General features: G+C 41.0%; 1 protein-coding gene across 1 annotated transcript; it reads left to right on the top strand.

Moving 5' to 3' along the window:
* Positions 1 to 29: 29 nt before the first annotated feature.
* LOC136775425 (homeotic protein empty spiracles-like) lies at positions 30 to 26,325 on the top strand. The gene is made up of 3 exons (XM_066730177.1): positions 30 to 1,623; positions 13,308 to 13,480; positions 24,500 to 26,325. The coding sequence occupies exons 1-3, from the start codon at positions 732 to 734 to the stop codon at positions 24,755 to 24,757; spliced, it is 1,323 nt and encodes a 440-aa protein (XP_066586274.1). The 5' UTR covers positions 30 to 731; the 3' UTR covers positions 24,758 to 26,325.
* Positions 26,326 to 27,920: the final 1,595 nt, after the last annotated feature.

Raw genomic sequence — 27,920 nt, 5'->3', positions numbered from 1 at the left:
CAAACACCAGCAAGCTCTCGCGCCAGAAACATCCGTCAGAGCCCATGCTGCTCGCCAGTACCCGGTTTTCAGACTCGCGCTGGAATATCCGCAACGCGATACGATCAAAAGTGTCGAGGACTCATCGAAACTGTTGATACGGCTCATCCGTACAGCTGATGACATTTGGACGTGAATTCCTCAGCAGTGTCGTGATTTAGTGGAAAAGGATTGGTGACGCTGAGTGATGAACCAGCCAACTTCCCCGAGACCTTGGTGATTCCTCAAGGATCTGGGATTTCGAAAGAGTGAAGCGCGAATGCAGTGCGAAGGAATTTTGTTCCTCAGGGGGTACACTTCAGGCCCCTTGACATTATCGGATAATTTATAAATAAGAACATAGCGCGTGGTTTCTTTCGTAGAACTTGAGAGAGAGAGAGAGAGAGAGAGAGAGAGAGAGAGAGAGAGAGAGAGAGAGAGAGAGATTTGGAATTAGGGTTATCCGAACGCATCAACGTTAAGACCTGCAGGACTTTAGTGGAGAGGATCACTGTTATTACGGAAAGAAGGACCCTGTAATTAGGACAAGTGTACTCGGCAGGTAGCAAGGTTATTCGAGCTTCGCGCTTGGGTTTCGTGATTCAGGGTATCCCACAATGTCATCTGCAGGGATGCGGTGGATGTGATCGGCGAGTGTCTTAGTCGGTGTGTGACGCGGGCAACGTTAAATCCGGTTGTGGGGCTTGCGTACGATGATGCCGTTGGCGCCGACGCCAATCGTCCCGGTGCCGTCGAAGCCGAAAATCGGCTTCAGCATCGACTCGATCGTCGGCGCGGGTCGCGAGGAGCGACTCGAGCGCGTCGAGATCGAGCGCGATGACTCCAGCCCGATGAACGTAGACGGGTCCCCCCGAAGCCGACGGGTCGCTAGGTCCCCGGGCGGCCAATCAGAGGGCTCCGACCGTCCAGTCTCGAGAAGTTCCTCGGTAGAGTCCTACCCGAACTCCCGACGGACACCCTCGCAGGGCACCAACCACCACCACCACCACCACCATCATGGAACGCATCACCACAACCATCATCATCACCACATCCCGAGTCACCTGGACTTTGGCAGGACCACCGTGCACAGTCACAGTGGTGGCTCCACGCCGAACAACAGTCCCAGTCCACCGCACAGGATATCCCACGGGGACTCCCCGGTCGGTGCCCATCCTCAGCCGCCACCAGGAGTCGTGAGGCCGAGCCCGAACTATCTGGCGCCGCCGCCTGGCGCCGCTACGGCCGCAGCCGTAGCGGCCGAGCAGCTGAAGAGTCTCTACGGCCTGCCGGGACACGGTCCCGCGGGTCCGCAACCTGGACAAACCGAGTACCACACGCAGCAACTGGCTCTCGCGGCGAATTTGGCTGCTGCCCAACATTTCCAAGCGGCCAACCTTGCCGTGGCCCTTCAGGCCCATCACGGGGCATCTCCCCACGGTCCTCTGCACGCCGGGGGACCGTGTCCCCCCTACCCGCAAAGTGGAGCCGCTGCTGGTCCTCATCCTTCGCCTCATCCTCATCAGCCACCCAGAGACAGCTATCCCCTGTATCCTTGGCTGCTGTCCAGGCATGGCAGAATCTTCCCTCACAGATTCTCCGGTGGTAAGTTTTATTCCACTTATTCTTTTTTCTCTCTCTTCATAGATACTTCTTTCGCCGCAGTCGTATTTACACGCTCTCGAGAGAGGGTCACGCGTATAACGCTTCCAAAGGATATATTACACTGGTCTATTTAAAAGCGGCGAGAAAGCCGTCGAGCTTTATCGGGAGATAAAAGTTTATCGTTAAATGAAAGTAGCTCGGATTGTTTTGGGAAAACATGTGTATTCCAAGCGGCACTTATCGGTCTGTGTAAATTGCTAATGGGAGAGGAGTAGATTAGGCTACAACGTATTTGAGTGACGCGCGTCATTTGGAACTCTCCGGATGTGGGCTGACGTGTTTTAATGTGATAAAGGATGATTTGTCGGTGGACGTTAATAAGTCGCTTGATAGATGTTCTTTGCGCTAAATGTGGATCGCCGAGAACCATCGGCTGTGCGTTCTAGAGCGTAAACACGATCTCGATGAATCAGGGGTATCCGTGGACGGAACGTAGCACACACGAGAGACTCTGATGCAGATAATTATTCCGCGCGTGCGCGCGCGCTACACTTGTTTCACAGTTACGCAACACTTTCGTAATCCAGATTTTGTAACGCGTTATCCGCGCGCGGCATCCCTTATCGTCCATTAACCACTGCGTAAACAAAACAACGCGTCATTCTCATTCGAAATCCTGTCTCCGAGAATTCCCTCGGTGGGGTCATTCGTATCGATAAAACTTGATTCATAAAATTCCCTTGCGTAATTTTTTCTCATCTTTTAGCCAGTCTTCTCGATTCTTCTCTTCATTTTACTCTTTATGTTACGAGAAAAATTTATCTCTATTAGTTTTGCGAATTCCTACAGATTTCTCAACTCTAGTTTTTTTTCTCAGTTTAATTCTTGCTGTAAATTTGGTCAATTCTTGTATTCTCTTCTTCGGTTGCTCGTCATCTTCCTCAAAATTCTCGAAGATTGTTTATATCGTAAGTTAATAATCTCCATTATTCTCATATCTCATCGGTTGCAACACTTTACGCAAGTCTGTTCAACTCGTCTTATGGTTTCCTTCAGACATCAACAATAATTTTCTTGTCATGAATTTTTCTTTTTGAAAATTCTTCAGAGTCAATCATTTGTGTGACTCATAATTTGAGAGTCTACCTCTATCATCTTTGCATAAGTGTCTCCAATTTCTCTGGCACGTTTATTTTCATTGGATCGTTTGATCTTAAGTAATAGAGATGGGAGAGCTACCAAATTACAATAACGCGAAATTTAAGTAACGAAAGGTTGGAAAACTGTAAATAACAGTGTGTTTTTCTTGGTGACTGTAGTTAAGTTTAACGAACCCTAATAGCATCCAGCGATTAAAGTTTAATAACGTGGTAAGGGATAGCACGTTAAGTTTTTAATAAAACGATATTGACGATGATTTATGAAGCATCCTGTATTGAGCAAAGATAGTCAGTTTGTTTAATGGTCGTGGAAGTGACAGGGAACGTATTAAAAGTTGCTAGGCAAGATCTATCGGTTGTCGTTTCACCTTCCATCCAGCCAATCGATTGGCGAACTTTTCTGGTGACACTTTATCGATTTATTATCATTTATCTCTCTCTCTCTCTCTCTCTCCTCTCTCTTTCTCTTTCTTTTTGCGTATCTTTACTTTTTCTCTGCTTTTTTCAAGCCCTGTTCGTGCAACGATATCGATCGCTGATAATTTTATCGTGCAGTCATTGTCACGTAATTGCTTTCTGTTGCGCGTGTTTGCACGACGAACTAATTAATTAAAACTGCTGAAAGCAAAAGGAAAATGAAACGAATGAATAAACGTGTTGGGATTATAGTTAACAAAATAAATACTTAGTTCTGATAAAAGGACAGAAATTACATATTTATAACTATATACATTATACATAGGAAAATCCACTAGTAAAATGGCGAACAAATCGTTCCAAAACGAAAAATGATAAAAAATATAATAAACGTAAAGAAAGGAAAGAAAAACCCAATACTACAACAAAAGCAGAATAAGAAAATAAATTTGTCCCTCTAATAAAAAGAATTACGTAATACTTTATATCACTGTACAAACAAAAATACTATAAACAAATACCAAGGACAAATAAATCGTCGGAAGAAATGATAAAAAATGGTGGGAAATATAGAAAGAAGGGTGTAAATAAGATTGATAAGCAATATCCATAGGAAAGTCGTGAAATACGGGTATACAGCGTTGGGTCATGAATAATTACCTGGGTAGTTCTGTAACTCGGCACGGAAGTTCCGCCAATAAATTCGTATAATTCAAGAGGTTCGCGCGTATATTCAGGCGAGAGTGGTATGTACGCGAGGGTGGTGTTTGTGCATGCAGTGCAGTTGGAGATGGAAAAGAAGGAGAATCTCACGAGTGTGTGTGTGCAATGCCTATGTGTGCGCAGAGTTTATCCTTTTGCAGAAAGAGAGCGAGCGCGTAGAATCGACTCGCCTAATCGGGTGGCAATCAGGTATTATGGGTCTCGTTCGGGCTTAGTTACGAGGTCAGGCAGCTGCTCAAAGCCCGGGAGAGTGACTGCCGCCGGAAAGAGGCGACTGGCGAAAGGGTGGAAGAGACCAAGAACCGGGAAAAAGAACATCTCCGCGCAGGTAGTGGAGAAACAATTATCATAAATTTACCGCAATCGGCACGTATACGGTACGAGGCGTGCCACCCGGTAGAGAAATATCCCGGGGAAGCCGGCGAAACTAGTTCCAAGCGCGGGGAAAAAATCATCCCGCTACGCCATCTTCGCTCTCTGCCGCGCCGCTTGTCTCTTCGAGGATCTTGAAATTATTCCGATTCGCCTTTCGCCACTCTTCATTTATACCTCTGCTGCGCCGCGCGCTACGGTCTCTCGCGCGACTCTTCTTGTAATTATCGTGAAACATATGGCACTCCCGGAACTCGCACCGACTCGCATTATTACAGACTCTTCCATCGCTTTTGCAAATTCTAGACCTTGTATTGTGTATATATATATATATATATACGGGGCAATTAACAAAAATTATTCAGTGATGTATTTATGAGCCTTGTGTATTCGTTTGCAATTTATTCGACGACCACTGATCGATTCTTTACTCGAGCTTGATTCGTTACCTTATTCCATAAAAGGATTATCAATCGTGTCCTTCTAATAGGCTTAATTATTTAATTATACTGTTTGGTGTGTGTGTGTGTGTGTGTCGTACCCTTCACATTCTTCCCTGGTCGCTTCGTTAATTAAACTGTTATGAATTACGTTCAATTATCTCACGTTTACCTCGATGTACATTTTTTCGAAACGGTAATTATTAAAATAATCGTGCTTTCTTCACACTCGACCAAGAGTTATAACATTGAATCTTTTTTTTGCCAGATTCCAAGTGAAATTGAACGATAGGAGTTTATCGTTGGAATTGAATTTGACGTACACGTGTTGGAGAGTATATTGCTCGTGGGAACTGGCTGTGTTGCTTAAACACTTGTTCCCGTGGAATGCATTTGCATAAACTGTACATATCTATCGCATTTTAAAAGCCAATCTATTATAGCACGAGACGTAGCTGTAGAAAAATACGTTATTAAGCCTTTTATGATCGATGCATTTACATACTCTCTTACTACAAGTTTCTCGCGAATACCAGGTCAATAATATGATATATATGTATCCAGTGGACAGATTTATTGCTTCTAATGCGGCTTGTCTACCGTTCCCCGTCCACGCGTCACGAATTAATTCAATAAAACGAGAGACATTCGCCGCGAGCCAGGCATAATATCGCCCGCATTAATCACCATCCTGTTAACAATCGTTGCCTGTACGACTCTATCGATTTCGCAATAATTCATCCACCGCTGTTGTTCGCGAACAAAGTGGTGGGCCAAGCTTTCCCAGAATTAACAAAAACATCCGTCACTCGTCCGTCAATTAAATTTAATCTTGCAACGATATTCTTATAACGCAATGCATCATCCTCTTCGACGGAAAGGATCAGTTTAATTGGGAAGAATCGATGATAGAAAGGCCATTTTTTAATATCGACGATTAAACGTCTCTAATAGCACAAATATCCTCGGGACATGCTGAGAGTGTCCTCTGAAAATCGAGACTTATAATTAACGAGGAATTTCCTTAGGAAGAATGGGGCAGAATTTGAGGTTAGGTTTGACAGATATCGGAATTGGCACGATTGGTCTCGTATCGAAATCACTTTTGCCAGATAGTGGCGCGAGATTTTGCACGTCGATCCAGCCATGAAGAGCAGCTCGGGATTACCACTCAGCCACGCAAGTGAGCCAGCTGCTTATCTACCAATTAGTCGGTATCGGTAATTATACCGGTGAGAAGAGCGCGGGATTCTGTCTTATTCTCATCCCACTCTAAACCCTTACCCCCACCACCGGTGCGTGTTAACGCGTTACGATGCTCGCGTATAGCCTCCGTGAATAACTGGCAACTTTTTGTGCCCCAACCTAACCTAACCTGATGGCTATGGAGGTGCAGCTAGAAATCCGTTTAATCGCAAGTTTCAAATCCGTCATTGGTGTGACATTATAGAAATAAGTTTAATGAGTTCAGTGGGATTAATAATCGTAATGTTATGTGCAGAAAATTACACGGGGGTTTCTCTGGAATTTATGGGTAATGAAGGTTAGTTCTTGGAAATGTAGCGGATCTACTTGTGAAAATTTGATAGGAAGACACTTTAATGATGGTGAATGAAGGGGGTGGGGAGTTAATGACCACCGTAGCGGCACTAATTATATCTGACGGGGCGGCGCGGGACGCATGACAAGTACGTGATCGTGCCGACGCCTATGTTAGCGTCAATAATGTTTACAGAGAATTAATGTCAGAAGTGGAAGACCCACCACCGTGTTTAATTCTCTATCTCTACCGATCTGCGGGCAATATTCTTAATTACCCTTAATGATTTTTATTTCCTGCCACCGCGAACAGCCTGCATCGCGCACGAAATAAAATTAATGCCAGTTACAGAGAAACAGTTGTAATTAACTCGATAATATACGAAGTTTCGTTAGGGAGCGCCATTTTGCGAAACGGTGGCGCCGCCTACGGAGCCCAACTTCTGTCCAGCAGAGGCCGCGATGAAGCGGAACGGTTACAGGAAAACACACGTTACAAATTAATTTACTTTTCGATACGAGCTCTGTCAACGTCAATTATGCATTTTCGTAGCCTCGGGGATTTTCTACCGTCAAACGTCTTAACGATGTAATTCCACTTTTGAAAAAGAACAAGAAAAAAATATGGACCAGCCAGCAGTTAAATTGCCATGGTGACTTATGATCTGATTAATTTTGTGGAGAATTTCGATCAACAATGAATCGACGACAGTCATCTTTGGACCGACCTAACCTCTCTTTCCGAGTGTGACACAATGAGTTTCGGTAGGTGAGACGGTCGCAAAAACACTCTGAGCCTCCCGGCGGCTTACAATACATGTGTACCTAAGCTGCCAACAGCGAAAAAGTCCTCGAGCAGTACAATGCGAAGTTAATCAGCATTATTAAAGCGTCGTTTACCCTGGGACGCTCGCTCAGCGGGGCGTCAAGGCCAACAATGGCCGCCAGTAGCCCCTCCGCTTTCGTTTTTTTCCTTTTCATTTCATCTCAACGACACCGGATCCGCCTCGATTTCACGTTGCACCCTCCACGCTTTGGCTTTTTGTCAATTGCGGCTGTGCGCCCCTTTCGAGGAACGATTTTCTCGCCCATTCAAAAATTATCGGCAAGCTCATCTCCCGGCACTCGCTTTTTCCAACATTTTTTATTACCCCCGACACTTTTCTGCCTACATGTGGCGTCTTCATACAACGCTGCTCCTGTCAAATATGTCCATTCTCGATTGTAGACCTCGAGTGTGTATCGTCATAACCTCTTTTGACCCTGGGGAATCCCGCGATTTTACGGTACGGCGTTATATTCTATATGAATAACATAAAGATTCGTCGTTGGAGAACGTACTCCGTTGTTACTGTTGTTTGTATGATTACGCTGGGTCATCCGAATTCGATGCGGTAATCTCTAATACGACGCGTGGTTGAGTAGACATAACCTATAAAATAACATTTATATCTATCGATTCTGTTGGCCTTCCGGGAATCACGTGACATCGCGTCAATATGGCGTCGTGAAACGAGAATAACCTATAAAGTGATTCTCATCCCTTGCCAAGGTGTTTAAAGTTATGACGTTGTTGGAATTTGTCGCCCTAACCTCAATTAGCCCCAAAAGACTTTGTGATTTGACGATAAAGTGGCGTCGTTGACCGAGAATAACCTATAAAGGCAATAATCAATTTTTCTAATTCATTTCCCGTATTTAGGTTAGGAAAAACATGGCGATGTCCCGGTGCGTGCGCACGAGAGGAAGCCAATTGGTTTAATTTTCGTCACGTGATACTCGTAAACCAATCAGACTCGTTAGATCGATTTCCCATAAAACTTGTGCGCTTAATAGAAACATCTCCTAGGCTACCCAAATGATTGCTAGTTTCGCGTATAAATACCTAGAATCGACGAGTTGCAAACATTCGACGACGTTGGCTTACTTGCGTAATTCTCACATAAATCTGAGGTAATTCGCAAAAAATCAATAGTCGACCAAAGATCAATCGCACAAACTTGGAATAAAACTAGTGAGATCAACATGACTCCGTAAAACCATAATTCAGCGAACAGAAGTTATAATGAAATTGAGAGAAAAATTGCAAAATGAATAATACGTTCCCTGTTAAAAAAAAAAAAAAAAAAAAATTGGCCAAATATTGAACTATCAATCTTGCTTTAGCTCTGGGTGATTGAACGAACGTCGATAAATAAATAAGCAAGCTAATGGGATCAAAGGTGTGGTTTGACACTTATTATCAGATTAAAGGCGTACCCAAAGACTTATTATCTGATTTACGATTAGTTTGCTATTTACAATAATACGAGAGTTACTATAATTTTATCGATGCGATCCGAAGCTACATTTCGCGCTCTAAATCACTTTGGATAGTTTCCAATTGGATGTAGATGCGAACAATTACGTCATTGGGTGAACGTTTTTTCTCGGGATTCTTGCAAAAGTTGTATTTTACTTAAGGAAAGTACACTTTTATTTGAGCCCGCGTTCGTCATGGAAATAATTGCGTAAAGAATTTATTTAAATTAATGCAACATTCTGTAGCCAAGCCGGTATCATAGTTTGTTTCGGTGAAAAGGCCATAATTGCTGTCCACTTTGGCTATCACGTGATAGACACTTTTCAATTGCACGCAAGGTGAAAATTGTTCGTATCCGGTGCAACTGGCCACGCCGACGGCTCCGGACGTCCAATTAAACTGTAAGTTTCTATTACTCCACTCTTTTAACATTTTGCCTAATCACATTAAACGTATCAATTCTTTTCGACATCTTTTAACGTCTCAAATATATGCGTCGTTGTTCCGTCAATTTCTGTCAGCAAAATTCGCTACGGATTTTTGCAGCCTTTTATCCTGATTTGGTCAGTGCTAATCTGGGTGGTATTGAAAGGAAGCTGATGAGCTCGATATTTAAAAGTGGGCGTTACCCCGTTGGTGGCAGGTAATTTTTTATTGACAGGTCGCATTATAGCACAAGATACTTAACAACGTGCTAACGACTCTAAATTGTAATATTGACAGGCGAGGCATTCGTGTGGTTTTTTCGCGTAATTGCAGCTCCCTTCATGAATAGCTCCATGCACAGCCAATCGCGTTTGCGTGCCAACAATTCGACCCGTTGAAATTACGAGCGGATTGAAAGGACGAAATTTTAGCGCGGGAACAAAAATTCTCATCCGCTTTCTGTAAAGCAAAGCCACACCCCTTTCTCGTCGAGTGCCTTAGTTGGCGAACATTTTGAGGACGCGTCGTAAAAAGTGCGAAATTTCGCCTTTGGTTTAATTTAGCGAAAATTAATTTCTCATTCCGAAATTGTGGAAGTTGAGTGAGGTTTAACGACGCGTGAAGCATAGGATCGCAAATTGCGCGTGTTGCATTTGCATCCGAGGTGTTCTGCATCGGCAGGTCGCACGCTTAGCAATAATTAAAAACGCATTAAGGTTGCGCGAGAGTTGTGTTGGTTGTGGGTTGTCGGTGGGGTTTGGAAAGGGGGCGGGCGGGCAGGGAGGTGGGGCGGGGTCTATAATTTGATACGCAGACCATTTAGTCTTATTTTTGAGTAATTTCGAGTCGCTCTGGGCGCCTCAGCTGCGGAGTAGCGCGAGCTTCCCGTAATTACAGCCCGTCCTGTCTGCGTTCACCCCCTTCTCTCTCTATCCCCTCCTCCGCACTCGAGCCACACCAAACAATTCCGATCGTGCATGCAGAAATTCTCTCTCGCCTCCTGGTACACTTCGTGATCCTCCCTCTTCTCTCCTACCAATCCCCCCCCGATTTATCTCCTCTCCCCCTCCGACTAGGCGATGCCCCGAGCAAAACGGATCCCTTCCTGATAACGCGAAGCTTGAGATCTTCTTTCTAACTTTCCACGAAAACAACCAGAGAGTTCGACTCTTCCCTTCAAAATCTCTACGACTTTTCTCCCCTCCTCTATATATAAATATATTTCCATCAAATTATGCATAGTTTTTGCATTACGATTCACGTTTTTTCCTCTGGCAAAAAAGGGGGAGTGGCTAAAAGCACTTTTTCGAATGTGGGCGTGTTGATGCATAAGGGAGGGGGAGGGGACTTTTCTGACGAATCGTCAATAATTAGGGTGAAATTGCGTTTCATGCGACGCAGGGAACGACACGTAATGGTCATCTGGCTGGTGATTGCAGCGATTTTTAGCACGCGTGATGTTGAAGCCACAACGCTGCACGGAACAATCGCAATTTTGCCCCGAGAATTGATTATCCGTCCGGGCGAGTACGGCCGCCAAGCTCCGAACGTTAAAAAACAACGCCGTATTCTCTCACGTTCGAATAATCGCTGCTAATGTAGCGGAAAATCGATTCGCGACTCGATAGCAACAATATACCAGTTTTAACTCGGTAAAACTCTGGCGTTAATTAATTAGTCGAGGGTAAAATTGAACAGAATCAATCTTCCCTTGGTTAAATATTGAGCAGAACATTTCTAATCTTATTGTTGAAAGGAATGTTGGTGTATTGGTGGAAAATAGAGGCGGGTACTGGTGGGGAGGTTTAGCGTAGGTCGGTGTAAGTCTGAAGTTTCTAGTTCTCGATGAATAATAAGGCAAATTAATCTCCAGTGGTACCGTATTTCTAGCTAATGTAGTTGCGAAAGATTTGCAAACTGTATCAGGAAGTGCTGGCGATGATAAAATGGCGAGCAGCCTACGTTTCTACTGCTGGGGGCGTTTAACAGGATGTATCCCTGGTTAAAGATCGCCTTCTTGTTCGCAGAGAGAAACCTCTTCATCCGTCTAGCAGGATTCGATGCCAACGCCGGATTACCTGCGACGTGGGCGACGAAGCGGATACTTTGATTCGTCGCTCTTGATGTATCTCGCACGATTTTGCTCCACCAGTCATCGTCCAGAATCTCCTTTTATTCTCCACTAATATCTCGTCTCTTCCATTCGGCCTAAAACTATATTTCTAATAAAAACAAGTGAGCTACAAATTGAGAATTTTCAAAATTTTCACAATACCTCCATGCAGGTGTTTTAAGAATTTTTAACGAATTTGGAATACGATATATAGGTGTTTGGGAGGAGTTTGAAGAGGCAAAATAAAAAAATTCATCCGTGAGATTTGTCAGGTTTCGTTTGTAATGACCGAAAATTAGTTCCATCAACCCAAATCAGTCACTTGTTTCTTCTCATTAACGAATTTTAAGAGCGACAAGAGCAGAGTAAGAAAAACCACAGGTCTACGATCACGGAGAAAAATAAACATTTTTATTTTATAATTATCGTTCACACAAATAAAGAATACTTGCGCTATTTCGATTGTTTAACGAGATATACCAAAGTTGTAACCATGAATTTCTCAAAATATCAAATATTCCAAGGCTTCTGGAAGAAAAATTTTGCAAACGCCTCGCTCGCGAGTTCCTAAAAAAATGAGAACGGGTCTAAGGAGTCGTACAAATATTAAGCGATACGAAGGAGATGCGGCCAGCTAATGACGCGTGATAATTAAAATGGAATAGTTTGATGTTCGGTTGGTAGTGTTGCGTGTGGCTCGCGTGGCACGAGCGTGCGTTTTCACGAGAGAATGTCGTGCGCGCGGACATGTTAATGGGCGCATCACGTATGCACGCGCAGGCCTATTTAAGTAGGATACGATGGGTTTCCACGTGCTGCCTGGCATTCTTCGCGATTAGCTTCAACAAGGCTAGATGCAATCCTTGAGGCGTCCAGTCTTTTTTTTCTTCAACTCGAATCTCCGCTGCTCGATGCTTAACGCGATCTCAAACTGCCTCGCGGTGACGTATCACCCGATGTCGCTGCAATCGCTCTCTTCGTTCATCTAAAACCGAGCAGTCGTACTTGTTTAAACAACAATCCCTAAAATTGCAAAAAAATTTCTTTATAATTTTTATTACAACAATTTATTACAGTTATAAACAATAACGATTTATCACTAAGTTTATTACTAATAATTTCACAGTCTTTCGCCGAGCGGATACCTTACCGTACACTCTCTGCAAACAGAGGAACGAGCACCTCCGTTTCCCTCGAATACCACTGAGATTTATCACGTGATTGTGCGATTATATATTATGCACGTATACTATATATATTGTAAATTTATCGAGCACGAGTTGATCAATTTGTATTACGTTTAAGGACTTTGTAAGAGAAACCACTTTCTACACGGTTGATCCTATATTTTTCTAATCAAACAAGTTTCGATATCACTGTTAAATACGTGACATCCTCCACTGGATCGAAATAGAATTTTTAATTCGCTATACCGGAAACGATGGGACGTACGAGGGAAGAGAGCTCGGATCGGCTGTTGGAAATGCGCAATGTGGGATGTTTTGGAAATAGTGGAATAGCACAGTAGGAAAATTTCTTTGCAGCAAATCCTGGCGAATCTTGGAGGGATTTATCGTCCGTTGCTTTCCGGTGAAGCCCGTCCCTCGGGACTTCCGGCAGTGGTGCTAGTATCGGTTGATCGACAAGTCTCCTCTTGGAGCTCGAATACTCAATTAGCCTCGCACTCTCGTCTTATTGTTGTCTTTCTATCTCTGTCTGTTTCTCTCTACACTTTGCATTTACTATCCTCTCAATTTCTCTCGTTCCTCGTTTCCGTTTATTCCTTTAATTATTTCTTCGCGTTTCCTACGCTATTCTTCCTCGATTACTCTTCTTAATCTCCCCCCCTCCCCCCTCCTCCTTCCACCTAACCCCTGACACTCTTCTCGCACCCTCTCCTCTTTCACCTGGCAGCAAGCAGCACGTTCAAACATCGTGACTTACAAGTTGACTCGTGGTGCCAAGCCAGGTGGCATGGCCAATTAATTCGATCCGCATATATTAATTAACGCCAAACACCCACGCCACCATTGATCATCCTTGTACGTGCAGCTCGATCATCGATCTTCTCCCCCCCCCCCCCCGTGAATGCAGGAAGAGAGAAACAAGACAGGGAAAAATAGTCATTTATTATCCAAAAGGGCTACGTACGAGCATACATATATTGATGGAGCTGATCATTTGATTTTCAGGTCCCGACATCTCAGGGTTTCTCCTCCAGCCGTTCAGAAAACCAAAGAGAATAAGAACGGCGTTCAGTCCGAACCAGCTGCTTAAGCTGGAGCACGCCTTCGAGAAAAATCATTACGTCGTTGGGGGTGAAAGGAAAGAATTGGCTCAGGCACTCTCTCTCACGGAAACTCAGGTGAGTCTCGTCTATTCCAAGAATCTCCTCTTAATTTCTATTATAATTACAAGGTCGAAAGATTGAAATGTAAAAAACGAAGCTTTACAAAGTATAGAATATAAAAAATACAAATTTATATTAAAATTTGAGATTAAGAAAAATGTCTCGTCTACGCCATAAAATGGTACTGCTTTAAAAAATGGTAGAAATATAGTGTATATAATAGCAAAGAGGGAGATAGATATATAGTGTGGGGTATAAGGTTACAGCGAGCATTTGGTGTAGCGTCGGTGAGAAAGGACAAGTTTAATGAAAGGTTTTCGGACCTTAGCGAATAAATAATCGGTTAATTTTCGCATGGTGATTTTATAAGGCTCACCATTATACTTTCCGGCTTGAGATACGTTAGTGAAAACAACAGGCGAGTAATTTCGAGGGCCATGAAAGCCCCAGCGGAGGATTAGCATATCAATTCTCTCGTTATACGTGTGGGGTTGCTAGTTGTTCGCGCCATTAAAGCCGATGGGGGTTGATATTCTCCCTGATATACACCCCGCCCCCTTTGCATAAGGGGAAGCTGCGCGTTGAGTCTTCCCCCAGCAGCCAATTGCGTTCTTTTGGCCGGATTTCATGCCAGAACGATTTTATGTCCTTCATCCCTCTCCGTGGCGTCTCTTATGTTTTTCTTACACCACCACTACTACAATCTGCTCTTATAATGTAGAAACTCTAATAATCGTTTCTACATTTTTCTGGTTGACACTCGACGAACGCTGGAGGAACAATATTTTTGTCGATAAATTAATGGAATTTTTGGGAAAATCGATAATTATATATGTTATATATTTAATTGTAATTAGCTTTATTAAAAATTAAAAAGGGGAATAAGAGCGAGAGGGGATTCTGTGAATTTCTGCCAAACTCTATTTATTGGCCAATCTGTAATAAAGCTTAGAAATAAATGATCACTGTGTATATCGGTAAATGATGATAAATGCGATAACTTTTCGTTCTTAATTATTATCGATTCTACGTGCTAGAGTATTCCTGAGACTATACACGAGTTTTATTCACGTTTCTTCACTGCTGCAAATCAGAAAAAATCTTGTAACACTCGTTAAGAGTTCAATTGCTCAATCATGATTTATTATAATTTTGCTGTTACTTACTTTTATACTAATTACCAACTGTTTTTCATATTTTATACCATTTATTATTATTTCCTATTATTTACTGTTGCTAATTATTGACTATTTTGTATTATTTCATATTATCTACAATTCTGATACTCATTACTGTCGATAATTATTTAGCTCTTATCTATAATGGTCAGCATTACAGCTAGTTTTTGCCAAGAGATCTACTTAATTAAGTTTATCGACTCTTTGCAAATGGAGCTTGTCAATCTATGAGTTTCACTTATTGTTATTTATGGCATTGTTATTAATGCCAATCAGGTGGGAAAATAAAAAGGATGGTGTTGAATTTCGAGGCACAGTAAATAAATTGTTTAGGGTCACAATAATTACAGTTCTGCTGTAAAAGAATTCAATCGAGTTATATGAAAAGAAACTTGACGAGGGTTTTGTGTGGGCAAAGGATTGGTAAAGGGATAATAATATGAGCTTCGTGTCATATCGTGGCCTCAGCCTGGCATCAACTTGTTTTTTATATTTCCTGATTAAACTACTTAGCGTTCTAGCGAGGCGACTTAAGATGCAACAGCAAATATAAAAGAGGTGTTAATTGCACGTTTATCTCTTATAAATTGTGGAAAAATAGTGATACTCGGTGTAGGAGCTTATGGTAACTAATTGACGTCACGAAGTTAGCAATAACTTGGTATTATTATTAGTAACAATCTTGCAACGGACTGTTTATTAGTTATTAGAGGAAAGAGAGGGAAAAAATTGCTAGGCAAAAAGCAATTAATCAGCGCTTGATTCACGCTGGGAAATCATATTAAATGCGTCTTTTATATCAGGCCTCTGTAACTCTTACAGGATTGCTTTTATTAAATCGCTTATAATGGAAACGTTTACTCTTCTACACTGATCCCTTTCATATAAAATCATACTCCTCTATATTGCAATTTTCTCTTTCCCATTTTACTCGAGTTTATACGTTTACAAATATTTTTATGTAATTTTAAAATTAAAATATATTTGACACTTTGCTTTTTCTACTTTAAAAGAGTTTAATTTTTAAATATATGTAAACTAGAATTTCAATTTGGCAGCTTCGAGCAAATAAATGCAGGTGAAACGAAGCGAAGAAAGATTTGATAATTCCCTATAGGTTAAATTTAAAAGAGCTCAGGATATTTCATATGCAGCTGGACAGGGCGTCTCGCTCAAGGTGTTATCTTTCAATTTGCATCTTTTGTTTGGCAAGCGGCCTATCTCACTTGCTTTAATTACGTAACGCAATTACGCTGAACGTGTGCAGCTTAACTGCTAATTGTGCCTCGAGAAAACCTAACTAAGGGGCCAGCAATAAAATCCATTTGCATTTTTCATTCGATCCCCCTTCGCTTCCCTTCCATCTCGTCCAATAATTTTGCTTCGGAATCTCTATATAGTTTATGGGCTCAGAAATAATTCAAAATAAATAATAAGTTATTTAGCAGAGATATGGCAAGGGTGAAAGGTATTTTTTTATGAGTTGAGATATTTATTACAAGTGTATCTACACTTATAGAGGGAGGGGGAGAGAGAGGAGTGCTGTAAGGGAGGATTTTAAAGTTAAAGTTTCGCGACAATTAGGAAGCTGAAGAAATTTGTGAGATATTCGTGTTTGGAGGCGGCTGCTTGTTCGCGATTAGGCTGGTAATGCTCTGTTGGTAATTGCGAGGCTAATCGCACGTAATTAGGCCTCTATTGAGGGCCACCGGGTCGCGTGTAACGGGCCGTCCTCTTTTATGAATCTTAACGAGCTTCCCTGCTCGCTCCAACCTTTCCTTTTTTACATCAAACTCGAATTAAAACGCCAAGCCTACAATTATTTCATTCCTCCATTCCTCCCTCATCCCCCAACTCGAACGACCTCGACTTTTTCTCCCTTTTCCATACATTCGGCAGCCACCGCTTTGTTCCTCCACCTGACCAATTTTTTCCACCTTTAACGCTAATTTTTAATTTTTTAAACTCTGTTAAAAGCTTCGCGAATGATAATGCAACGTGTATTTAAACAACGATAAGCAAAGCTCGAAGAAATTTACTTTGAGTTCATTAAGAAGTTCATTAATTATATAGATATATATATATATATATATAGTAGCCACATTCGATCGTTTGTCCATTCCAGTTGAGAAAGTTGTAGAGCTATGAAAATCTCGAGAAAAATCGTGACTCAGTCCCGTGGATAATTATGCATTATAGGAATAATCGTTATTTTATGGATGTGAATCAGCTGCGCGTTAAATGTTTGAGGAGCAGTGGTGATCAGTGAATTTTTTTCAACCATCAAAAAATAAGAATGCGAGTAAGGGAGTGAGTGCGTAAATCATGTTGAGTTAATCAAGAAGTTCGTTATTCGACAATGGCTAATCACGATATTGCGGCCAACGAGCCAATAACCAGTCGGGCAGGTCTATCGAGTTAGGAAATAAGACAAAAAATAATCACACAGTGGATTTCCAACGGTACACTCCGTAACCCGATGAAATTTGCGACGTTCTACTCGATTGAGCAGCCGAGGATTAATGTTTTTCGCGTTAAATCTCAAAGTTTATTTCATCGTGAATCAACGAGAAATTTGGTTGTACAAGAAGCATTGACTTTTTTTCCTTAGTCAATGGAATATAAAATTGTATTTCTACTCAATTTCAAACGTTGCTCATTCGAAAAGAAATAAAACTAAGCTTTTCACATCGAGATTTGCAAAAATATTTTCTCTAAACAACTTCCTTGCAAAATTTTTTTTCCCAAACTTCAAACTGTACTCATAAGAATGGTCAAGAAAAGGATACACGATTATTTAAAAGTTTCCTCGAAGAAGAAAACAATGTTTTCTTATCCAACAGACAATTTTAAAAGACACAATGATACATTTTTCTTATTCGACCAATCTAATATTTATTAGATAACACGAGCGATAACATTGCAAGATAACGAATTTTCAAAAGAAACTTGCTGCTGCTTAGAAATGTTAATATCACGAAGAAATTATAAAAGATAAAAATCTGTTTGGATGAAAGGAAAATAGTTGCCCGCGCAAGAAATTTATCAGTACTTTCACCGTATAGTCGAAGAATTTCTTTTGTACATATAAAACGATATTAATAAATCGACAGCAAATTATTTATAAGCTTGTATAGTGTGCGTGACGATGTGACTACTGGGATTTTTATAAACAGAGATTACGCTGGAGCGATAATTAAGTTTGTTGTTTGCTTGAACGATAAGAGTAATGTCTGTGGAAAGGAGATGTTTTGAAGAAAGGTAAAAACAACGTATGGGGGAAAATGTGAAAATTGGAATTGGAATGGTCGTGGAGTCTCGTGCGATAAATTAAATGGATAAGAATAATTTGTATGATTGATTGGTAGGAATAATTGGAGTATGTGATAAAGTTTGTTACTTTGCGAGAAGTAACAGAGTAATATAGTAGTGCTGGTATAAAAGAAGATTTATGTGTGTGCGTGTGTATGTGTGTGTGTATGCGGCTGATACTGGATGACAGCGCAATCGCTATGCTTTATTCTTAGTCCGGCGACGACACGCCTCATTATGCATAGAGAATCTGTACGCGGCCTGCATAACATGCAAACTCCTTCCATTACCGGCCATGGCAACGTAATACAACCGGGCTTCGCCTCCGACAACACCGATTCTTACTCTTTAATACTCTTCCTACTTTGCTCCTTCTTCTTTTTCTTCTTTTGTTTCTATATTTCTTCCTCACCTTTTCCACATTTTCTTCTTGCTCCCGTTTATACTTCTTTCTTCCCTTTCTTGCCTACTTGATTTTTATTCACTCCTCCCCCTCCTCCTATTAATTATTTGTCCCATCATCCTATCTCTCACCCTTTCCATTTTTCTTTGGTTCTGCTATCTTCTTGTCTCGTTCCTTCTTCTTTTTGTCACTCTGCCTTTCCTCCATTTCCTCTTCTCATCCTTTATCACTCGTAATCTCTCTCACTTTTAAATATTAATAATAAAAGATGGTAGCTCTCTCGAGAATAAAGATCATAAAATTAATTCAAGATGAGAGTACGTGGTACATCTGACGGCTGAATTCATCAGAACAATATGAATTTCACGAAATGCTACCTGTTTAGAAACTACGAGGAGTTTCGTGAATTGTGAAATTTCCCGAGGTCAGATTTGGCCAGTTTAGATGAATCTCTCGAACACAACTGGAATTTCTAGTCGCAATTTCAAGCGGAACGCCAGAGATTTCCATCAATCTTTCCTATCTCAGCTTACAATAAAAACGTCCCATAAAATTGGATATTACCTTGTTAGACGCGCGCTAGAAACTTTTTATTCAAGGCTTCTTTTTTGGTTCCTTCGGTTTTCTTATTCCACAGCTCTCTCTCTCTCTCTCTCTCTCTCTCTTCCCTCGCCTTTCACGCCCTTTTTATTCGTACAACGTTCAGGAAACTTGTTTGCATTAATACGATCAGCATGAATAAATTCAGAAGCCCATTAGAACGTGACAATGATTCGCTAGGAATTGATTAGTCTGCTTAATAGTCCGTTGCCGCTCGATCAACAATGTCGAATAATCATTTGCCTATATACTCGTTAATTGCCAACAGCTTTTAACAAACAAACTTTATTTTATTATCAATTTTATTACTTTACGTTTTCCGCCCCTATATTATTCTTCGCTTGTTCTACGAAATTTTACATTAGTACCGCAAGTTTCGCAAAATCCCTCGTAAACAATTTTGTTCTTATAGGCTTAATCAACATTATACACCAAAACTACCGACACTCGTGTTTAATTGCAATTTTTGCACGCAAGCACAATACAAATACAAAACAAAGCGTATCTACACCATAACAAAAATTCTTCAATGTTTTTTCACACGCGTAGAGGATGTCCCGATTCGTGCCAAGCCAAAAAATCTGAAAATCTAGATAAGGGATGACATTACAAGACAAAAATCCTACGTTATCATTGTTTACATCCATCGCGTTCTCCGAGAAGTCGTTTTACCTTGTTTTTGGCGTTGAAAGTTGGAACTGCGGTTGCGAAAAGGGGCTTTTGGGTTTGATTGTTGTTTACGGACTGAAAACGCGAGCGACTGGTATATAGGAATGCAGAATATATTTAGGGGCTCGAAACGCGAGCAAAGTCGATTCGAGCGATCGGCGTAAACGATAGTGCTCGTCGTTTGATCGCTTCCCCCCGGTTAACTCCCTCCCCACTCGAGAAACTCTGAAGGAGTAAGGAGGAGGTGTGGGGGAAGGGTAGAGAGGTTTGGCTTTCTCGTCACGATCCCGGCATGTCACTGTCGTCCACTTCGTGTGCATACCGTCGGCCTCGGGGAGCGCACACACCGGCTACCAGCAAATCGAGATCGCCTGAAAAAAATTCCACGCGACAAGTCACTCCTCGAAATCTTTTTGCCAAAGGAAACACGGCCAAATTTCTTTCGCAATTCGTATCACCGGTTATTGTTTCAATCCGACGGAATTCCACCATTGTCAAATACAGTAATTGGACCGGGACTGACACATCGGCGAGATGACGAGGCGAGGAAGATTGTTCTCCAGTAACGCAAATATTCTTGGAACAACCTTGGAATATTCCGGGAATATCCGCGCGTCTAGTGGACAGTCGAGGTTCTCCCCTGAACATCGCGTGCTATCAGGGTTTATTTAATGATGTTACTGAATCATATTGATGAATGATTCTATAACTTATTTAATAGGGGAGCGAATGAAAAATGCAATGAATAGAGGCTAAGGTGTAAAGCGTGAAATAATAATAGGAATGGGAAGGGTGGAGAATATAGGGTGTCATCAGGGAGGTTGAAGGGGAGAGGGGAAGTCTGGGATAAAACGGTCCAGCTGGAATTTAACTGGAATTCATCCAATCGCGTCGCTCGGTCGGGATTCACCGGTCACACTTGGGACATTATTTTTAATTTTAATCCCTCCCCCTTTCGTCTAAAATCCATTTTATCCCGGTTCAGCGTGTACGGGAAAAAAGGGGAAGCGCATATCGCGCGACTAAATAAACTCGAGGATATTATTTTTCAATCGCGATTTCCCCTCCCACCATGCCTCTTCTCCCGCTCTACATCACAGCCGATCCTGATCCGTTCTCCAGCAGGATTATTCGCTCTCCCTGCCTGTTTTGTTAGGACGAAATTGAGCGTGATCCAAAATCCACCCCAAGATCATCGATAATTTTACTTCTTCAGTCGTCCTTCGATTCAATTTCAACTAATATATCAACCCACAATTCTTTTCCTCGTGATCCTCTATCACTTCCGGTTTACGAGTTCTTTAATCCTCCGAGGAAGGAAGAAAAAGTATTGAAAAACTAATGTTAATTATATTGATCCCATCTTCTTCTATCACTTGAGCTTTAAAAGATCTCAGCTCCTCGAAAAAGGAGAAAAAGTACTGTTAAACTATATATATTAATTATATTGATCGATGGTGGATTAGAAGGGTTATCGAAGGCATTAGGTATAGTTGGTTAAACATAATTAAGTTTATGGTCGATTGGTTCTCCGCAACCCCCCCCCCCCTCCTGTTTTACCCGTGCAGGAAATTGGATATCCTCGGATGGAAAATTTAAGTCGATCATTTTCTTTTGCCGAGTTCCAGGCGTATAGCTATTCAATTAAAATCGACTAATGAGCTGGGTGAAGGTATTTTCCTCAAAGCGAACGCAGCTTTAAAGGAGGAAAACTAGAAAAGCGTAATACGTAATGATATTCTATAGGAGTGAAACGGAGCTTGGGAAAAATGCGAGAGGCGTGATTGGGGAGAGTTGAGGTTAGACTGGATAAGGTTTGGTTGGGTGAGTGGAGTAAACTAGTATAGGAAAGGGGGGAGGGTATCGCGGAGAGCCAAATACAGCGTTTAGTTGTGTATATATAGTATGTAAACAATTACTCGACAGGGTAGATCCTTTTCCATCCGGAAAGGTAAGAAACTGTTGGTAGCGCAGCTGGATGGTCCGGGGAATCCGCGAGGAGTTTCTCGGTGCTTTGCGTATAAGGTGTTCGCCTGTCACTTAGCGGTCTTCCACCAGCAGCTAGCTTCAATTACCCGCCACCGATCAAACGCCGCGACTCTCTTATCTTTTATATACCTTTTCCTTTTCGCTTCTCTCTCCCCCCCCCCCCCCCTTAAACCTTTTTCTCTTTACCTTCCACCATATTTTTACTTGTCCCTCTCCCTCTCTTTCCCTCTGCTCACTCCTTGCCTTCCTCCCCCCTTAAGCTTCCACTATTTTCCTCGTCCAACGAGCCAAAGTAATAACAGTAATTTCCCTGGGATCATTGGTGGTAAATCTGACAGAGCAGGGTGTAAATTATGCGAAATTTCTGTGCGGGTATTCTTGGCTGGATGGCGAGTCTTCGCAGCACTTAAGGGGTGATTAAGATGGCAAATAGGGCCGGCCTCACCCCTTTGGTAAGCCCCTTTCATCCCCCATTGAATCCCGGCCATGTCGTTTTATTCAGGCTCCCCGAGGGCCTAGCTCTAATCGAGTTACCCCCATTTCGTAATCACCTAGTCCCGAAGGGTTGCCATGGCAACCGAAGGATCCCGCCAACTGATTGGTCCGATCTCACCACGCACGGCCATCCCTTTCCCGCGGGATATCGCCACCCCACTACCCTTCGACGAAACGGAATTTGCCACTACCACTCGGCTACCCTGCGTCGATATCTCTTGCGCATCCACGCAACTCACCCCCACCCTGCCTCTACGTTGTTCCACCAAATTTTACATTTATTTAACTGAGAAAGCGCTGTTTAATAAATTCTACTTTTTTGTCACTGAGGGAATGGTATTTTTTTCCTGCAATTTGCAACTGTCTAGGAGATACAAGAGGTTTGATATATAGGGAGAGATATGAGGGAGATTCTAGGAATTTCTTTGGGATTCGTCGTTGAAGCGTATATGGATTTATCAGTTTGGGCTATAGGAGGCTTGCATCGATATTTCTCACGCATATGCAATCGCTATTTGTTATCGCCTTGGGAAGTATTCCGTTACTCTATAAGCTGTCCTGAAATTGCGTAGTAAATGCCACCTAAATGGATTTATTCCTATGTTCTGGCAAGGTAATGAAAAACTAACCTGCAATTTCTGCGGGACTCGACAATGTTGAGTTTCCTTTGATAAAATGCAGGATTTTCTTGTTGAAGAGTAACAAATTTTAAGTAAATGACCAGAAACGTGATAAAATAAAGGGGATTGGACTAAAGAAGTAATGATTCAAGGAATTATTGAATTAAACGATAAAGAGTATTACAAAAATCATTAAGAAGCTTCAGCCGTAATATAAAAAGATCTAAATGGAGAATTTCAGAAGGGAATATGCTTTTAAATTCAATGACATTTAATGAGAAATTAATTTCGAGATTTACTGAAAATCATCGGAGATAATTGCAATCGCGGAGCTCGCCTTGATTGATAACGCTTAATGACAGGTGGCGATTGTAATTTCACTCGCGATAAGCTAAACTATTTAGAAGTGCTTTCCTGCCGGGAGAACGGCGCCGCGGTGGAAAATGACTTAGGCTAATGACGTATGTATCTGTAGTCATTATGGGGCTATCCCTGCACACGCAAATCACCTATCTAAGCCATACGCGGACCTAATGCAATTTTAACATCTAACATTTACCATCTATTAAAGTTCTATCGTTAATGGTGATAATATTTATCGTGATAAATGCCTCAGCTAATTCGAGTACGAATCAAGATTTTCTCGTAGAAAGACAAGAATATAAAAATATCGTATTGACAAATGAGCTAGTTCATTGGTAAAAAAAGAAACTATATATATATATAAAATATTATTAGCCAAGACTTTCTAACAGAAAATAGTAAAATAAAAACTGCAAATATATCTTCAACAATTAGCACTGACAAATATAGAACAGTGACAATATTATTAGGGTCGAAATTTTTGGGAAATGTATAAATATATGTATACGGAATAATAAGGTAGACAGTAGCAGTCGGTTGGTTGTTTGTCGAGTGTCTGAAAATACATCGGGGTGTCGGAGTAACTTTTGTAAAGAGAGTCCTGGCATGTGTGGACGACCGGCTAATCCGGGTCTTGTCAAAACCGCGACAGAGCTTGGGCAAACAGAAGCCTCGAAGGATGGGACAATGGCGATTTTCCAGGTCGATAGACGCCTAAAACGGATCCGAACCCCTTTCCAGCGTCTTTGCGTATAAGTGGGGGATGGATATATGACACGAAAACGATGTTTAACAGTCGATTTTCCAATGCCACCAACCCCCCACCCCCCTTCTCACAATTTTCATATTCTCCACAATAAGACTATCCCCACCCCTTGGTCTGAACGTCGGGAGGGTGAGCTTTACCATTTGGATCGAGGGTTGTGACCCATTGTAAAAGTACAGCCACGTTTAAGGGTGGTTCCCATCCCTTTCCTCTATTTTAGGGGATGCTCCTAACTAGTCGCCACTTAATTTGCTTCCTTTCCCCCTTCGTCGTCAAATCATCCCCCTTTCGGTTCTCCAATCCGATTGGCCCTGTCAAATCGATCCGACACGCATCGCCAACACCACTTAGAAATAACTTCTACGCTTTGCGGAAATGCACTTTGTGCTCTGAAAGAGATTGGCTGAGTCTCTCTGTATTCGTACAAGTAGAGGTTAATGAAACAAAATTTCTGACTCTGTATAGTTTTCAGTAACACAAATTAATAAATAAATATAATTTAATTTTCAAACATAAAATGTTAATAGATTTTATACGAATTAAATGGATGATGGTTATAGACATAATTAATTGAAAATCAATGTTATTATTTTTGTGTTTTTGCAAATAATTAATGGAATGAATTTTGTTGCTTTGCAGGTTAAAGTTTGGTTCCAAAATCGAAGGACGAAGCACAAAAGGATGCTGCAGGAGGATGAAGCGAAAGCGCAGCAGCTATCGGGTAGTGGTGGGGGAAATGGCGGTGGAGGAAACGGAAATAACAATGGGAGCAACAAAAATACTCACCACGTGAGCAAATGGCAGCAAGAGACGGGAGATTATCACCATGAAGAGGACGAAGAAGAGGAACGCATCGATCCCGAAGCTGAAGAATCCATGAGTGGCTCCGAGGCGTAGCTAGACGTTCTTTGCCTGGACTAAGGACCCAGGACAAGACTCGAAACTTCGGAAATAATCAGTTTCCAACCTTATCCAATACTACCAGTAACTTCCGGTTCTCCAGTAACGAAGAAGAAGGAGCCAGAAAAGATGTAGAGGAAAAGGAGAAAATATTTTTCTCATGAAATTTATTTGACAGCAGTTTATCAGTCTTTGAAAATCAATGAGCTTTTTGGAGAGGAAATGAGGATCTTACAAGAGGGTAAAGTTGAAATTGGAGTTTTGGCAAAAAATTCAAGAGATAGCTGAAACTGGAGAGGAAAATGTAGTTTTTGGAATGGTGGTGAGGAAGTTTTTAAAGGAGAACGAAAGTTGCAGGTTTTCCTTAGCCGATGGTGTACAAAATTTCTTGGCAAGGAAACGAATGAAGTTCGATGAAACGAAGCGAAGATTGGATGGCTCATCGGAAGTTCCCTAATGGACGAATTTGACGTGATTGGGGAGGAAATGGACTCTATTTCCGTTGGAAATATCGAGACTTTTTCACAGGAATTGGGCTTTCCATTCAAGATTAAAATGGATAATCCACTTCACTTGGCAACTAAATTACTTAGAAATATCAATTCTTTGAGTTACTAAATTTTAAATAAATATAATTGCAAAGATAATTGGCTTCAGAACGATACATGATTTTGTTATGGTCAATATTCTCAAAGGAAGAAAATAAATGGAATTTCTTTTATCGAAAGGTTTTAAGCTAACTGAGAATGTCGAATTAGAATCGACATAAATGTAGGGACTTGATGGTATTAGCGCATCTTGCCATACAAAGCTCGCCATTAAAGACTGTGGTGTAAATAGAAAAGTAGAAAGTGTAGTAGACTCGTATATAGGGGTGGATTGCCCCTTATTGGCCAGGGAGGATCTCGTTTATGAAGAGGATAAATATAACGTGTACATAGTTGTTCTCTTCAAGAAGAAAAAGAGCCAATTGTAGAAAAGAAAGTCGGAGGTAAACAGGGGAAATGGATATGAAAGTGAGTGCCAAACTTTATACCCTTTAGCCAACAAAGCCCAGTGTATAACGCGATTGTATTTCCAATTGTATTTAAGTCGTTGCTCTAGAAGCAAACAGTATTCCTTTTGTCGATCGATGTCCGAGATGTACTGATCAATTAAATTATTATTGCTAATATTAGTCCAACATTTGCCACTACGACCTAATTTTTATTCCATTTAATAAAAAGTTGTTCTATCCTTACATTTTTACCTGTAAAACCTGAATAAACTATATAATATGTAAATCCAATTTTTTATCAAATATTTATTATTATAATTATTTTGATATTTAATATTGAAATATGCTTGGGTTGTAAACAAATGGATATACGAACAAATCAATTAATAAGAAAGTGTTGCTGTTTTATACTTTTCGCAACTTGTCCTCTACGTTTAGGTCTTAGTGCAAATGTTAATGTGTAAATAAAATTGTAAATAAAAGATTGTGATCTTATCCGACGAACTACTAAGAATTGTTCGTCGAAAGATTCAGTTCGTGTTCTAACGATATAGTGAAATAAATTATATCAACTCTCCATATATTATTTATCTCATTTATTATACCTTAAAACCGATTATATTATTTAATACTAACTTGAACTTAATAATTATGAAATTAAAAATTTAAGAAACCCTATCTATTACTATTACCTATGCAAATCTCATTTATTTCTTTAACTTTTCTTTAAATTACTTATCTATTTTGTTATCCATTGAAATTTTTTTTGCAACATAAATTAATCTTAATTAACCGAGATATACAGAATGGAGAACTGGTGGCTAATTGTTTACACGACAACGAGCATGAGCTTTCGCTTTTAACAGTGGCCTACGGCGAATCTTTAGCGAATAATCGTCTTATAATCGCCAATCTCCAAAACCAATAATTGCGAGAAAGGAACTTTGCTCGCCTGTAATTAGGCAGCTTCGATATTTGCATAATCCAGCTGCTGAAACCAACCATAATTATACCAATGAGAGGAACTACATTCTACTTGCCACATATACACTTTAATAATAAGAAAAGCTTAATTTCACTTTATTATTTATATTGAAAGAAAAGAGTATATCCTTCATAATCCATTCATCAACGATAAAAAAGTATATTTTGCTAATTAAAATTAAAAAATAAAAAATTAGAAATTTGAGATAATCACACAACTAATTGGATTGCGATGTTTCGAAAGAATTGGTTCACATTTATGAGAAATTGTGAGTCAGGAGGGTGGGGAAAGGTAGTGGTGGCAGAAGCAGAAGGTGATTATCCGGTGGTATCATCGGTAAATTAAATGGTCCAATTAGCTGGTGTCCCGAGACGAGATTTTGAGAGAGAGAGAGAGAGAGAGAGAGAGAGAGATTTGCGCGTCGATAATTAAGCGCATTAATTGGAGTATTGGTCGTTGAGCTCGTTAATTAAATGGAAATCGGACGATGTCAATCGATGATTCACAGAGCCAGCAACGATAATTAATAGATATTTCATTGTCTGACAATCTCTGCTTCGTCTTCATTCTCAGCTCTGTCAACCGAATGTTAAAAAGAGACGAGAAAGGCTGAAGAGGTAGAAGAAAATGAGGAAAAAAATATAGAAGACGGAGAAGAATAATAAGAAAAAGAAGAACAACAACAAGAACCGACGGATACCAAGCAAAGTGTGCAGATACCATGTGGATTGTGTGTAGAATGAAGGCAAACTGTAAGGGTAATTTGCAACACCGCCAATTTACATAATTAGCAAACCTGGACTCGAGTCTCTCTTTCTCTCACTCGTTTGCTTCTCCTTCCTCTTCTACGTAACCCCTTTTCTTTACTTCTTCGGGTTTATTACTCTTTTCATTATATTCTTCTGCAGTGTATTTCCTACTTTTCTAGATTTCTGTCTTCAGCATTATCTCGTCCCCTAAAATGTTAATCTACTCTTTTATCATTCCTCAAAAAATCTTTCTCCTTTTCCATTAATTTTCCACTTCCCAATTGCTCTGGCCTCTTTCTTTTCTTTATTACTTCTTACCTTATTCTTTTCATGATTTGGATCAACCCCCTTTTAAATAACGTTGGATAAATTGCATCCTACGATGAATTCAGAGGGCTTTTTCTGGGACATCTGTCGTGAGACGAGAAT

The sequence above is a fragment of the Prorops nasuta genome, unplaced genomic scaffold (assembly GCF_024137725.1).
Source record: "Prorops nasuta isolate Cenicafe-Biocafe unplaced genomic scaffold, Cenicafe_Pnas_1.2 PNAS00008, whole genome shotgun sequence".
NCBI classification, from domain to species: Eukaryota; Metazoa; Arthropoda; class Insecta; order Hymenoptera; family Bethylidae; genus Prorops; species Prorops nasuta.
Note: the sequence above shows the minus strand (reverse complement) of the source record. Positions and strands in the feature narration are given on the sequence as shown.

What these genes read in the sequence shown, in the direction of transcription:
- LOC136775425 (XM_066730177.1), top strand. Translation starts at nt 732, where the DNA reads ATGATGCCGTTGGCGCCGACGCCAATCGTCCCGGTGCCGTCGAAGCCG. An exon ending in CCCTCACAGATTCTCCGGTG is followed by an intron (nt 1,624 to 13,307) that starts GTAAGTTTTATT and finishes TTTGATTTTCAG; the next exon opens with GTCCCGACATCTCAGGGTTT. An exon ending in TCTCTCTCACGGAAACTCAG is followed by an intron (nt 13,481 to 24,499) that starts GTGAGTCTCGTC and finishes GTTGCTTTGCAG; the next exon opens with GTTAAAGTTTGGTTCCAAAA.